Genomic DNA, 16,464 nt, shown 5'->3' on the forward strand with positions numbered 1-16,464 from the left:
CCATCTGGTCATCAATACGTTCAACTGCACCTCCAGGACTCTGTTCTCTTTATGATACTGGCATTCTTCTGGCACACAGTCTATAAAGTGGTGCCTGGCAGTACATGCGTTTAGTCTTGAAACACAGCAGAAGCCATTTTAAAGCCCCCTATAACAGCATTTATTAAAAAAAAATTATATTCAAACTTTATAGTGCTGGAAAGACGAACTCATGAGTACAGAAAAAGACTCCAAATCTGCAGTACTAAATGTAATTTCTTTACACTTTAGAATTACATTTCTTTAAGTTTTACCTTTTCAGAGTAAATGCCATCGTTCTTTTTCACAAAAACGTGACTTCGTTAAATAAAGATCCAATAATTAAAAAATGTTCTGAAGTTCAAGAACATTCAGAAATAAGCCTCTTTCTTCTTCTTTTTGCGCTTTATCTTAATATTCCAAAATCTATATCTGTGGAACATATGGTGCAAAAACACAAAATTAAAGAATAATATTTTTTTTATTATAGGCTAGTTCTACTTTTGTGATTATACATTTCTCAGCGTTCAAGGTGGCGGTCAGTTCCAAGCACACAGTGTCTTTCTCTGTCCAGCGGTGGTGCTTTGTGCAGGGATAAAGCAGATTGGTCTTAGGGGGCTCCGGGCTCTGTGGGGGCCTGCCACTCACACACAGCTCCGAAATAACTCGAGTAGCGGACTTCCAGCTATGCGTAGTATAGATGTCCTGCCACCGCCATATAGCACGCTGGGTTAATAATAGGAGCGCGGTTGTCAAGCTATTTCAGAAGGGGGGAGTGTCGGCCTATTCTCATTGGGTCTGTTTTATCCGCGAGTTTCTCATGAAGTGCGAGTGGGAGGAGAATTTCCAGCAACGGAGGATATCAAAAATAAACCCCCTCATGTCCAGGGAAGAGCAGAAAGTATAAATACCCCCGATGTGTCCACACTGCAGCGGTGCTGGTGAGTGGTACAACAAGACTTAGCTTGGTTAGGGTATTAGAAACGAGAACTTAGACAGACTGAAATTAAATAGCAGACATACTTTGACCAAGACTGACTTTACAGCACTGGAAAAATAACTTTGAAAAGATTGCTGATTTTCACAAGATATTTCTCCGATTGCAGAAGACGCGCCACTTGCCAGAGAATAAGGGACATAAATTGTAATAAATCCTTTTTTTAATCAATCCCGAGTGCAATTTCCATTGCAGAAGATGTGTTCCACTGTGTGTTTGATCTTTTTATCCCTGTGCGTAATCAACACAGTACTTTCTACTCCGTTTGAATCAGAGGATATTGTACCTGTTCGGATAAACGGAAGAATCAGCGGTCGCTTTTGGAAAAGAAGCGAGGAACAGCCGAGGTTTGTCCTCAGTGCATTTGGCAAGGACTTGACTCTAAATCTTATACCTGATACCAGCTTTATCGCGCCTTCCTTCACCATACAACGCATCAAAGCCAGAGATTTTGGCGTTTTACGCAGCGCTTCAGGTGCGCAACCTTTCCGGGACGCGGATCGCCAGAAATTAATCAACCAGACAGAGGAGAGTGAAGGACAGCTGAGAAGCTGCTTTTACTCGGGGAACGTAGATTACGATCAGAACTCGGTTGTGGCTGTCAGTTTGTGCTCTGGCATCTTTGGCTCCTTCATAACGGAGGGGAAAGAATATTTAATTGAGCCCAAACTTCGCGGCGGCCTGGGGCCTGACTCTGCCGAACAGCTGCATGTCATCAAGAGGAGGACATTCACCAAAAGCCACGGTGTTCCCCTCCTGTTTGATCACGCGGCGGAGGAAAGCCGAGCAGAGAAGCACAATGGGGAAAGTTTTACGCACAGCGACAGTGACGCACAGAGGGAACTTCGCCGGCGACGCTTTGTTTCCGCGCCACGGTTCATAGAGACCCTGGTGGTAGCAGACTCAACCATGACCCACTTCTATGGAGATGAAATAAAGGTCAGACACGATGAACTCATTCTTTCCTGCACACACTATTGATAGGAACCTATGCAAACCTGTAGGTTAATTTCGCAGTTTAGACCGTCTCATAAGCAAACCCACAACTGGTGACGACGTAATTTTTCTCCTTTATTTTCTCTGCAAGCCCGCTAAGACAGAACACATAACTCACAATAATATAGTGGCAGGGAATTGTTTTGCTGTGCTGCTTCATAAAAATGTTTTGGCACTGAGGGAGCTTGGGAGGAAATCGGTGGGCTCCCAGTTTTCCACAGTCTGAGAAAGAGGTCAGGCATCAGAAATTCAAGCAATGCTGTACCACATTCCTCAGAACTTGGTCACAATTTGGCAGCAGAGCTTCAGCATCATCCAGGGAAGCTGCTTCACAGGGATTACAATATCCATTACCTTATATCTTTACAAAGTATTAATTATATTGATTCATTAAATTAATTGCCTGACCCTTTGCTATTGCATATCATATACAACACCCAATCTCTAAATTAAATTTTAAAAAGCTCCTGAAATCACCCTCCATAACAAATATCAGTCCTGGTTGAAGCTGGAACTCAACAAAAGACTTATTTAAACAAAAGTAGGACAATCCATGATCCTGCCACAATCTGGACCAGCCAAACTGTAGTCTGTTTGTACTTAACATGCTCCTTAGCTGCCAAACCCTCAGCAGTATTCCAAGCAAGACACAGGCAACAAAGGGTCAAGTGGACAAAGGTTAGACTGATAAATTGGGTTTATATTGGCATTTCATGAAAAACCAAATGACAGGCAATCAGGTGTGTCTGCCTCTGATATGATGGATGTGATACAGGTGACAGATTATCCATCCATATTATACTGGTTGTCTATGAGCAGGGGGCAGTTTTAGAGATTTGGAGGCCTCAGGCAAAGATAGACATGTGGTTCTGTGGGTGTGTGCACAAGCATGTGGAAAAACGTTTTATGAGAGAATATCATCCCACCCTAGAAAAGTTTTTTTTCAGCAAGGCTCATGGAAGACTTTACAATACACAGAATGGCAGAATGTCCCACGCTCACTATGATTTATCAGCTCTCTATAATACACAACACTATGACAGTGCTGTGGAAATCCCTGCCCATCCCTACCCCACAAAACAAACAAAAAAGTATTTGGAGGCAACTCTTTCCAGCAAACAAAGTCTGATGGGACATTCTTGACTTAGAAGAGGAGGCTAAATATTGTACATTACTGTTAGACATCAGTAATTTCCAATCACATCTGCTCCTCCCATCCCCTCTAAAGGCAGCAGACAGTTTATTGGGCCGGGAGGAGACTCCAGGCTAACCTCATGGAGAACAAACTGAGACACAAGTCACGAATACTGTATACAGCAACATAGATATGAATATGCAGCAAGCCCAAATATTATTATACCACATTCAGTACTTGTAAGGACCAATGACTTCACGTTTTAAATAAAATTTTCATTTTAGCAGACACAGAAATTCCTCTGTGTGAGTAATGATGCACACCAAGTTGTTTCTGTTTTTTCTGCGCCCTTTCTCCACTGTTGTAAATTAGTAACTGGTTGTACAGTTAAATGCATTCACATTACTACTGTTTTACCTTTATTTTTGTTTAATTATAAGACAAATGTGTTCCTATCACATAGTCATAGTTATCAAAGTGACTTTGAAGAGGTCCCTGTGTTCGTCTCAGCCAACTTAAGTCATGAAATTTGCTCTTTGAATTTGAATTTGTGATAAGAGGTTGTCTGCACTAGAGCCTGACTGATAAATGAAGCATATCTGCTGATATTAGCTTATAGCAGGTATATTGTACTGGTCAATAAGTAACAATAAATTGCAGAACCAAAATGTCAAATATGTTTGCGATAATTTAGAAACAATGTCGCCATTATAGCTTGTGGAAAAAAGAGTGGTGATCAGTTTATTTTTATACTGCAAAATTTCAGTTCTTTAATAATCAGTGTTCAGGGATCCAAAATATGTAAAAACAAACAAACAAACAAACAACTTAATATCAGCCATGTTCTCTCTCAAATAACGATATCAAAAATCCAGTTTTGGTTGGGCTCATGTCTGTGCATGCAATTTCATGTAAAAATGGATTCCTGCACTGTGATATCTTCATTATTATTAAACCTTTCACTCTAATCCTAACCCTAAAACCAAGTCCTTGCGCTCAAACAACAATCCAGAATTCAATGATATCAAAACTTTTGCTGATTTGCTTTAAAGGAATAGTTCAACATTTTGAGAAATATGCTGAGCTTAGTTAATTGATTACTGGCTATAGGCTTTGTTTAATGGACAGATATGAGAGTGGTATCAATCTTTTGATCTAATTGTTGGCAAGAAGGCAAATAAGCCTTTGTCCTAAAATGTTGAACTATTCATTCAAACCAGACTCTTGTCAATCCTCCACTGTTAAAGCTTTTAATATTTCCTTTCCTGCCTCTCCTCCTCCATAGCACTATATTCTGACCCTGATGTCGATGGCCGCCCAGCTCTACAAACACCCCACCATAAAGAACTCAGTGAACATGGTGGTGGTAAAGATGTTGGTGGTGGAGGACGAGGAAGTCGGCCCTGAGGTCTCCAGCAACGGAGGCGTGGCTCTTAGGAACTTCTGTTCATGGCAGCAGCTTTTCAACCCACCGAGCCAGAGACATCCAGAGCACTATGACACTGCCATGCTCTTCACCAGAGAGGTGAGGGACAAGAATGTATCTGGTTTAGCTCTTTTTCACAATGCCTGCATGGCTGTTAAGATCTATGCAATAAAACACACCATCATCTGCATACCACATTTTAAACATGTGATGTGAGACATTTGCTAGGATTTGAGCATGAAAATTCAGTCTTGAACATGGAAGCAGTAGTTTGATGTAAAAATCTTGCCTCAAGGTCCACTAGCTTTCAACTGCATCTTGTAGTCCTCCTCAGCTGATGGAGTTTGCTCAGTTGTCTCAGAGACGACATCTGTAAAATGGAAAGGACCCTTGACTAGAAACTCCGGAAACACCAGAAACAGACAATATCAGCTGTCTGTGAGTATCAAACCAAAATCAGTCACAGCATTGACTGCTAAGGGGTCAAAGGTTGACCAAGAGTCAATGGACAGCTGGAGAAAGATTAAGGAAGGCATTCTTATGCAATGCCAGAGACGATAATTAAAGAGAGATAGGGGTTATGATCTCTACCCATATATGACCACCTGTTATCATGTGATTGAAGTTCCATGCTTAGGTCACATGATGACAACTGAACTGTCTCCATGACAACTGAGCAAAGGCCATCCACAGAGCACACCACAAGAAGCAGTTGGAATGTCTGTAAATTCGAAACACCAGTGGCCCGAGAACTGATCCTTGGGGAACACCACATATTGTATTAATAGAAGCAGTACTGTCATGGGGTTTTATTGGAGAGCTTTGACTTTCAGTATTTGGGAATGAAATGTAATTTCAACAATTCAATGCTATAATAGCTTAACATATCTTAATACTGGTATCAGGCTTCAAGAGTCACAGTGGTTTTAACACTTAGACCAAGATTGATTGGAATAACACAATTTTCTTCAGAGCATGGTTTGGACTCTTCAGTATATGAAACAACACATGCAATGTTGTGAGAGTTTTACAGTGTATTATTAGATGGACAGTCCCCACTCATGATAGTCATATTTTGCTTTCGATTCAGACAGCAATAACCCAGAAAGGGTGAGTCACGAATTAAGCCCTGGTGGAATTCTGTCTCAGGCCATCTGCGGTCCACAATGTGGTTTCAGAGGCAGCAGACTCAACCACACAACAATTACTTGAACACAAAGTCTCTTACAGTAACACAAATGCATTTTAGGGCCACTTGTGTTCACTGTAGGGGGTCCCAGCGGCAAATGGCCCCTTTGGATTTGGCTGGTTATTGTCATTGTAACTTGCTCTTTAAGCAGCCCAGAAGCACATGTGTGGGGTTAGGAAAGAAAAGATGAAGGTGAGGTATAGGAAGGCCTTTCTAGCCCTTTGGGCTTATTACAGATGCTGAAAAGGGATCATCAAGATGAAATAGTTGTAATCTTTTCCAAGCAGGGGGAATGTCTACAGACAGCAAACAAACTGTGCTTTATGGATGCTCAACAGGAAATAAGTTCACAAGTCCTTAGGGTGTGAGTTGTGATTGGCTTGTTCTGCTGTATTTGGCTGCCTTTTTCCATCTGGTATGTGCATGTTGACAAGGTGTTGCAGACAATACATTAGGCTAGTAACTTCTCTATTATTACATTTTTACAGCTAAGTGCCCTGGTTGCCGCTTGATTTGATGACAGGCTTGGCATTTATCTACCTACTGAATGACGTTCGCATGTAAATCTGACCCTGGATCAGAAAATGATGAGTAGAACATATGGGCTTTTGCAATTTTGTGTTGGATTTGCTGAAGCGGCTCTCAATCAGGAAAGCCATCATTCACGCAAACCTGGTTTGTGTTTGTTTTTCCATTTCCGCGGAGAGATGCTTTGAAATGTAGAAGACGGAAGGCTCCTCGTGGATGAGCTAACTTTAGTACCGCCACAAATCAGCCCTGACACGATGAATCCACTTTAAATGGTCAGGGTTTGAGTGTGCGGCTGGGTCAGGCTGAAAATGTGTGCCATGTACTCCGCAGTCACAAGAGAATGCTCTGGTACAACTATGGGCCTGTTGTGAAACTCAAAACTCACACGCTGTTGCATGTAGTGGAAACATGTTTCTCATGCATTTTTGTGGTCTTATATTGCGTGTGTGTTTGCCTTCCCTCTGTCTGCACTATCTGCAAATGCAATTCCGTGACCTTGTGTTCAGGCCCATACATACTTAGCTTTGGCTTTGTGTGTGTCTGCATACATGAGTGACAGATGCTGTTGTGGAACAAGGTGTACAAACACACGCTGAGCAGCGTTCAACTGCAGCTCCAAGTCCAGATGTGTTTCAAATCACAGAGGGTTATGCCTTGTGGGTTTTTTGGGGGCTGAGGCAAGGCCACGAACGCGTCCGTCTCCGTCCTACACAGCCAGGCGTCTTCTCGAGCAGGGAAAGATTTCTGATACACACCACAATGTTAATTTTCCCACATCACAGCCCTGGACAGCTGCATGCTGAGGATATTTATTTGCTTTATTTAATGATGGAAACACTGAGCAACATGTTTTGATTTGTTTCTTAAAAATGGCAGAAAAAAACTGGACATAAATAGACATGATGTTTTGCCATCCTACGTAATTAATATAACAGTCACCCCGGGCTGCCCATACACTTACTATGTTTACTATTTGACAGAATAATATCTTTAACTTTAATTGATAGTTCACTCTGCCAGCTGTTTCTGACCAAATGTTTACTACTTTTTCAAGGGAGATAGGCCTTATCTATCATCCTGTCAAGCCAGTATTGGCCATGTATGTATTCTGTGTTGTCGACTGTGTTGTTTTTATAAATAATTATTGAAGAATTGCTCAATACTTGGTTGTCCGTGAGAGGATCCTAATTTGAGCTGATTTGAATACAATAGTTGGATAGGGCTCAATACAAGCATGCATTTTTTTGGTTTCAATGGAGAGTTTTAGTCTTCCATGACACTGAAGCTGTCTTAGCAGCAGCACTGAGGTCAAAAAGTGGTATGCACCCTTGTTCTAGTTGTATATGCTGATACTGAGTGGTATGTTACTGTTGACTATTGCCAAGGCTGTTCTACTGGCCTAGGGTCTTTATAAACAATATGTCACTCTGATCCACTGACAGATACCACTTTTCACTCTCACATAACAATGGTGTGCAACTATTGTTTTAGTGTCACATGTTGATTCTTAGTGTTATGACACTTTTTACTGGCATAAGGCTCATAAAAACGATATTATCACTGATGTTCCTAATTGCAGATGATGATTCTTATTGGTGCATGCTGCTGCTGTGTTAACAATACACAGAATATCTTTGCTGTTCCACTGACATACACTACTTCTTACAAGTCATACTCGGCTAATGTGTACCTATGGCTAGCCCCACTAGTTTAGCTAACAGACAAGCACAGCCTTCATCACAACAGTGACTGCTGCCTACAATGTGTGATTACCGTTCAGTCATGGTATAACATAAACTACCAGTTTTACAGTGCAGTAGAACATGAGAGGTATCCCATTCCCAGTAGTTAGCAGAAGCATACTTACTGTATGCCAGTAAAGAATTGTCATAAGCCGTTGGGGAGTAGTATGTGGCAGGAGGAGGAGCATGCTATATGCTGGTCGAAGCACAAGTCAACAGTGGTGTGCCACTAAGAATGGGCATATGAGACTAAAACAAGGTTGTTATTCCATTAGTATACGATCATGAAAATTGGGATCTCTATGGAACACTGACAAGCTGTTTCTATGGTCAAATTCAAGATTTTGAACACCTGCTTTTTTATTGAAAATAGTTCAGTATTGCTATCAGCCTTTCACATCGCATATCCACTTCCTGTTCTTGATGTTCCAGTTTCAGTGTTTTCAATATCTGTTTGCATTGCAGGACATCTGTGGACAAAAGAGCTGCGACACTTTGGGTGTGGCCGATGTCGGGACGATGTGCGATCCCAAAAGAAGCTGCTCTGTTATTGAGGACAACGGCCTGCAAGCTGCCTTCACAGCTGCACACGAGCTTGGTTAGCTCAGATTTACTTTCACATGGGTGGGCTGGTGTGGGTGTAGGATTTATGAAAAAACTTTTGAGATGTAGTGCAATAGGCAAGTTCTATCATGTGTAGTTTTAAAGTCTTTTTCAGTCCTGCATAACCACACTGTTGTGCATCTGTGAAACTGTGTCACATTTTTGTCATTGCATCCTCTCCTACTGCAGGCCATGTGTTGAGTATGCCTCATGACGACTCCAAGACCTGTGAGAGGCTGTTTGGGGATCTGGGAAGACACTACCTGATGGCTCCTCTGTTTGTCAGCCTCAACAAGACTGCACCTTGGTCTCCCTGCAGTGCGCTCTACATCACAGAGTTCTTTGACAATGGACATGGTAGGAAATGTTTCAGGTTATCGTCTGTGCATGTTAAAAATTACACAATGACTAAATCAGAAACTGTGCAGCCCTGTAGAGATCTTCTGCCAATGTGGAAGTCTGCCATGACACTGTGGCTCTGTCATTATGGCTGATTCAGAGATGAATAAAACATACTGTTATTCCTCTTGCACTCTAACTATGGCTTTCCTGCTTAAACATGTCGCTCCCCTCAAATTATGGGTTGTCGGGATAGTTTATCTTGACTTAGATTACATGTTCTCTTTCCACATCCGCTCCTCCTCAGTCGCTCCCTTTCTTACGCCTTTTCTTTGCCTCACCTCTGTGGCTCTGACCCCCCATCTCATGTTGTGCATCTTGTATTGTTTGTATCCTTCCTAGACCTATCAGTGAACCTTCTTTTCCACTGAGTCATACTATGGACTTCTTCCTGTTCTCCACCTCTGCAGCCAAAAGCAACAGCTGGTGTCAGCAAAATATGTTCTTTATCAGTTGGAAAATGTCTCCAAAGAAAACTCATGTGGCTGAGAATGTTCATTCCGAACTGCGGATGTCATTGACAACTCTAGACGAAAAGCTTATTGAATGTAATAAAAGATAATTAGAGAAACAATGAATAAATTCAGATTTAGAATGGCTGTCAAATGTCCAAATTCAGAGTACTAGATCGCCCATAAAAGCGCACTGCATTTGTTAAATTTAAATTATTCATTTTTATAGTCAGGACACAACTTGCCCAGAATATTTTCCCCCTGTTGTAATACCACACATGAAGAGCAACACATTTACAATCACCACACTGCCACAAAGTCCATAATCTCCTTTTACCACAATATAATCAGTCTCATACAGTGTTGCTTTGTATTGTAACCACAGGGGACTGCCTGCTGGATGTCCCAGAGAGTACCATGCCGTTACCAAGAGAGCTGCCAGGCACCAAGTACAGCCTGGACCAACAGTGCCAGCAGATTTTTGGAGAGGAGTTTATCCATTGCCCCAACACTTCAGACAGTGATATCTGCAGCCAGCTGTGGTGTCAAGAAGACGGGACGTCACAGTGCTCCACCAAGAACGGCAGCCTGCCTTGGGCTGACGGCACCTCCTGTAGCCTCAACGGGACCTGCCTCCACGGAGTGTGCATGTCGACCCAGGAGGTGATGCAGCCACTGGTAAGACTCCTTCTGTATGTGAGTGGCCATCAACTGGCATTAAAGCTGCATGAACCAATATTTATGTATGAGCAGTGGGTCTGTTTTACATAAAATGTGTTGCATGTAATGACTAAGGCACAGAGAATTATCACACAATTTTGTAGATCCCTGCACTGTTTTGATTCAATTTTACAACAGGCAGCAGAAACACGACTGCAAATGAATCATGTTGCTCCATATCTGCTGGATGTTTAAATAGGCAAATGTTTGCTAATACATTAAAAAAAATCCATCAATGCGGCTTTAATGCAACTTTTAAGATCAAAGATTTACTCACAAGAGCATGTTAAAGCTGCAGTTGAACATTTCACACTTGGTCTTACTAGTTCCATGCTGACAATGTTTATTCGCTTGCACCTTCTCTCTGCTGAGAACTGCCTGTAGGGTTTGGTGAGTCACATGCTTTGAAGTGCTCTTGTCGTTTACTCAGAAAAAGAGCAACCAAGTTTGTAGTTGTAAAACTGGAAAGTCAGCAACTTAAAGCCAGCCTCCCCCAGCAGCTTTACAATGTTTTTTTCCCATTGGGTTTTTGACATACACAGGAAAATACACTCCTTAAAATGTTCTGAAAAAAATACATGTTGAACAACTACAATTGCATGACAAGTGGGCAAACTCCATCTGCTAAGGCAGGTTTTGTGATACCGTTGATAGCTCAAGAACAACTATCACATTTGTTTATTTCAGACTATTTGATTTTTTTTAAAAAAGCAACAATCAAATACAAAATCACTGAAAATCTACTTTTTGAAGCAGAAACATTCACACTTTTCTCAACTGTGTGCAGTTTCAAGTAGAAATACATGAATGAAAAGTATAAGCTAAATGTGTGGATTACAGTGATCTTGGAAATTGAGGAGTTTAAATCCAGCTGCTTCATGATGCCTTTTTATATTTCCTTAAAGAACATTTGTACAACTCTATTTCATTCTAGCTCAGTTGCCCTGATATCTTCTCCTTGTGTTATGATCACACATCTGTTTATGAACCCAGACGTGCTGGCAGTTGGGATACTAGCTAGTCCAAACTCATAAAACTTCTGGAAAGGACACCCACGCTAGCAATCACACACATGCACACATACACTCACACACGCACACACACATGCACACACACACACACACTTTCAATTTTGTCTTACAAAGCTGCAGCATGGCAGGTTCCACTAGTGGTGAGTGACACATGTGGCAGGAATGTGGGTAGAGGCAGACAGCAGGCGCGTGCCGAACTTCAACACAGATTTAGCCTGGAGTCGCGGCACGCCAACACACTGTGCGGCCTCAAACCCAGAAGCCCAGACTGTGGTTTAGGCTGCACAGCTGAGATTGCCTTTGGCACTGAGCTCTAACCAACTACTCCGACGGCTCCTTTTTTTTTTTTTATTCTTGCTGTGTTTTACCACAGGTGGTTGTGGACGGCGGCTGGAGCTCATGGGGTCCATGGCAGCAGTGCTCCAGGACGTGTGGAGGTGGGGTGGAGTTCTCCTACAGGGAGTGTACAGATCCTGTGCCTCAGAACGGAGGGAAGTACTGTGAGGGACAGAGGGTTCAGTACCAGTCTTGCAACACACAGCAGTGTGACAGCAACGACGGTAAGTTGCAGTTTGGAGACAGAATCAGTAATATGCAGGTTTTGAGGACCAATACTGATATTGATAATCTTGGCCTTGAAGTTGCTGATAGTCATTATTGTAATATGAATTTAATTTTAATATTATGACATAATTTTAAAGGAGCACTCCACTGATTTTACATAAAGTGCTCAGTTTAGTTGTGAAAGAAGGAACTTTACATAGTTTGAAAAAACAACCCTAATGATGTCATTAGGGTTATCATTAGGGTTATCTCTATCTTAACTCGGTTAACTAGAGTTGTGGTTTGAAAGTGGGCATTTAAGAGGTAAGGGGGGTGTAATGAAGGGCTGTATCCAGATGCATTATAGGAAATGTAGTATTCAGCGTTTTTTGGAGTTTGACTCACACTAGAGTCTAAAAGTCTGGATATTTCAGCCTTAAACTTTGATGCTTTATGGAAACCTTATAGAGAAAACAAGTATTCAATCTTTTGATCATACTATTATTGTTGATATTGGCAAAGTAGGAAAAGACAGTAACTCGTAATTGAAATCCAGGACTATGATAAATAATTATGTAATAATAAGAATCAATTATCATCATCATTCCTGTGTGGAATCTAACTAAAATATCCCAGTGTAGAATATCAAACTGCTTGATATTTCTTCAAAATTAGAAGTGAAGCACACTGACTGGACTGTATCTAATCTTTAATGCGAATATGCCTGATATAAGGTATCCATCATACCCTGCAGTCCCAATTTCAAAATTCCAAAATAATGATAATGAAGGATGATTGTATTTATAAAAACTTCCTGTCAGTTGGTTGGTCAAAACGTGTTGTACACTAAACTTCATTCCATCTGCTACCTTTAGGAAAGAGTTTCAGAGAGGAGCAGTGTGAGAAGTACAACAGCCCCAACTACCTGGACTACAACGGAAACATGAAACATTGGATACCAAAGTACGCCGGAGTGTCTCCCAGAGACAGATGTAAACTGTTCTGCAGGGCCAGAGGCAGCAGTGAATTTAAGGTGTTTGAATCCAAGGTAATGTTGCACTCAACATCACAGCTCATACATTTTAGCTAACACATTTGGTTTACACTTCAGCTAATGTATTGCAAGTCTGAAAAATAAAACTCAAGGTCCACTGACTAGCTTTTTCTGGAGCTTTCAACCACATCACACAGTCTTCATCAGTGGATGGAGGTTAAGTGTTAGAGTTTGGACCTGATTGTAATCCTGAACCTCTAAGGCCTGATCATAACTCCCATCCACTGATGAAGACTGTGAGATGCAGCTGAAAGCTCCAGGAACGCTAGTAAGTGGACCTTGAGTTGAGGTCAAAAGTGTCACTGCATCTTAGTATCAAATATGAGCAACATTCTAGATAAGGACCGAGAAATCATTTAAGGTGAATCAGAATTAACCAGGCATACCTGATGTGCCCCTGCAGGTAATTGATGGGACGACCTGTGGTCCTGATACCACATCAGTGTGCGTCCAGGGCCAATGTGTGAAGGCAGGCTGCGACCAGGTGATTGGATCCAACAAGAGAGTGGATAAGTGTGGAGTGTGTGGAGGAAGTGGGCTCACCTGTAGAAAGATCACAGGCTCCTACAACAAGGCAACGTAAGTCATCTAAAAGAATGCAAGAAAATTATTATTATACTGTGTAAGAGCATTTTGCTAATCAAACTGTGGTGAAAACAGAGGGCAGCCAGTTTGGATAAACAAAAACCATGCAAAATCATAAAAAAAATTGTAACACTATTTAAATATTATTTAGAAATGCATGACCAAAGATTTGATTAGTGTTATTTCAACTTAAGTTGATGTCTTCCTGAACTGGTCATTTTGACAGTGCACTCATCTCTAGACAAGTTTTAATGACTTTGGGTCTGACTATGTGATAATTTACTTTCACTCTTCCTCTTTGCTGCTAATAACACCCAGGAGAGAATATAAAGCCTTTCAAAACCTCAATTTGATCACTGATATTTGCAGCAATAATGTGATAACCACTTTAAGACCACTTAATGGTTTTATCTAGAGGGGCAGGGTTTCCAGAGTTTATGGGGAGTTATGTGCTATACCTATTTCTTGATGAACAACAGAAGAACAGAGAAGATTGATTGCATCTTAATAATTTAGAGAGTATCTATCGTCTCTTCTGTCAGAAAGAAAGCTAATAAGCATATTTCCCAAACTGTTGAATTGTGTCTTTAAAGTCAGAAAACAAAAGTGTGTACCTTATCTTAACCCAGTTCTTTCTTTTCTCTATCAGCTATGGATACAGTGACATTGTCACAATTCCTGTTGGCGCAACTAACATTGACATCAAACAGCGGAGCCACAGAGGAATCAAACATGATGGGAACTATCTGGCTATAAAGAGAGAGAGCGGCGGTTACATCCTCAATGGTAACTTTTCTGTATCCACGGTGGAGCAGGACATTCCTGTGCTGGGCGCTGTGCTCAAGTACAGCGGCTCCTCCACCACTCTAGAGAGGATCCAGAGCTTCATGCAGCTGAAAGAGGCCATCACCATCCAACTTCTGGCCACTGCGGGGGATGCCAACCCTCCCAAGGTTAAATATACCTTTTTCATCCCTAGAGATGTGACTTTCAATAAATCCAAGGAGAAGAAGGGCACCTCACCATCTTTGCATATGATCCATCCGTTTGGCGTGCCTGACTGGGTGCTGGGGGAGTGGTCTGAGTGCTCCAAGAGTTGTGGCTCCGGATGGTCCAGGAGGAATGTCGAATGCCAAGACAACGCGGGCTTCCTCTCCAGCCAGTGTGACAAGGACCTGAAGCCCGTAGACATCAGGCCTTGCGGGGATCTGCCCTGCCCAATATGGCAAATGGGACCTTGGTCCGCCTGCTCACGAACTTGTGGCCAGGGGGAGCGCCGCCGCAGCATCTTCTGCATAGACTATACTGGGAAGACTGTTGAGCCAGAGAAGTGTGATCCAAACAAAATCCCAGAGCCAGTCTCTGGAGAGTGTCTCAACCAAGAGTGCTTATGAAGAACAGTACAGTACAGTAAACTTTGAACGATTCCCTTTTCGGTCTGACTGCACTTACCAACTGGTCACATCACGTCATGTCAAGGGCATTATGCCTGAATATTGTTTTGTCGTCTTTTGTTGACTATTGACAACCACTATTGAAATTTGAAACAATGGAAATCTACCTCAGGATGTACATGTGATGCTATGTATAGATGCTAGATGAAGGTGCTGAGTTTGTGTTTTCTCCAGAAAGAGAAGTTTTCAAGCCCCACTCTAAATAGAGACTAATGTTTTCAGATGAAGTCTGGTATAATATCCATTATGTCTTTCTGTGTCAGCCGTCATTTAAAGTGGGGCTTGAACAATAGCATGAAACCTGCTGTCAAACACCAGCACAGTGTAAATATACCTCCAATTGTCCTCCACAGAACTCAATCCCCTATAAAGCTTTGATCGAGCCTTTTACCTAATTTATTGAGGTAGGTACATAAGATTAATGCATTGGGGTTTTAAGCCTCTGGGAAGTGCGCTCCTGTTTGATTGCTTCTCTTTTCTACACACATACAATTACCAGAATGTGATTTGTGTTAAATAATTGTAAATGTCATATTTTTATCCTGACAATTGTCATTGTTTAACTGGGCAAACCCTTCACTGACGCCAAATCTGACAATATCTTGGACTTAAAAATGTGCCAGTTTTAGAATACAACAGAGCAAACTAGATGCATAGACTTTATAGAAATTGATATAATTTGAGTTTACACATTGTGTAAAATGTTAAGGTTAGTAATAACTGGTCTGGATCCTGATCTGAATAACCCTTGACAGAGAACTTCCCTCTGCCCTGTAGTTTAATTTCACTTTTTCCCAGGTGCATTATAATGCAGTTGAGAGGAACAGTGGTACAAACAATCTGCAATGCAACAAATGTTATTACTAAGTTAAGTGATAAGCATACTATCTATCATATATATGAAAAATAACATTAATTTTATTCATTTTCAGACTTTTATTTGTTGCATCATATGCAAACACTCACAGTTGTTTTCAGACTCTTGTATGTATATTTGATTCTTCATTCTTGTTGTTAATTTACATGTCATAAAACAAAAGAGATGGAGCATTAGGCCTATATCCCTTCAGTGAAGGACTATACTATTTTATTATTACAGCTTCCTTTTTAAGCTATTTATTTTTGTAAAGTTTTTACCTTGGACATGTAATTAACATGGCAGATGCTGCTGTCTTTGAGATTTTTGTCTATAAAAATGGTCAAATAAACACATTTATGTCAATACATGGATCTCTTTTACTGCTTCTCATTCTCCATGACAACCAAAGAGAAACTGTGTACAACATTTCTCCAATTTCCTGCATCTAAAATAGTATAAGAACCCTCTAGTTGGTCCTGTTCTCTATTGTGCACAAAACATTACTTCACTTGAGTCAACAATCATGTACCAGAGGAGCCGACCTCTAAATGACACATAAATTCCAAACAAATGTTAAAGTATTCCATGTTTTCTAGAGCGCCCTTTTAGACCACTGCAGAACACTAAAACCCTCCACTAAGGCCAGACTAATGGAATTCTTATAGGTGGGTTGGAAGCTATTTTAAAAGCAGGGTGAGGCAGATTTCATTGCTGGTTTTACAGACTGAAA

The 16,464-nt window shown here is 41.3% G+C and overlaps 1 protein-coding gene across 1 annotated transcript; it reads left to right on the plus strand.

Moving 5' to 3' along the window:
• The first annotated feature begins 913 nt into the window (after positions 1 to 913).
• Positions 914 to 16,099, plus strand: LOC122984062 (A disintegrin and metalloproteinase with thrombospondin motifs 8). Its single transcript, XM_044354345.1, has 9 exons — positions 914 to 1,954; positions 4,432 to 4,671; positions 8,500 to 8,632; positions 8,827 to 8,994; positions 9,874 to 10,166; positions 11,613 to 11,799; positions 12,658 to 12,830; positions 13,240 to 13,415; positions 14,071 to 16,099. The coding sequence occupies exons 1-9, from the start codon at positions 1,214 to 1,216 to the stop codon at positions 14,813 to 14,815; spliced, it is 2,856 nt and encodes a 951-aa protein (XP_044210280.1). The 5' UTR covers positions 914 to 1,213; the 3' UTR covers positions 14,816 to 16,099.
• Positions 16,100 to 16,464: the final 365 nt, after the last annotated feature.

This window comes from Thunnus albacares, chromosome 6 (assembly GCF_914725855.1).
Source record: "Thunnus albacares chromosome 6, fThuAlb1.1, whole genome shotgun sequence".
Lineage (NCBI taxonomy): Eukaryota > Metazoa > Chordata > Actinopteri > Scombriformes > Scombridae > Thunnus > Thunnus albacares.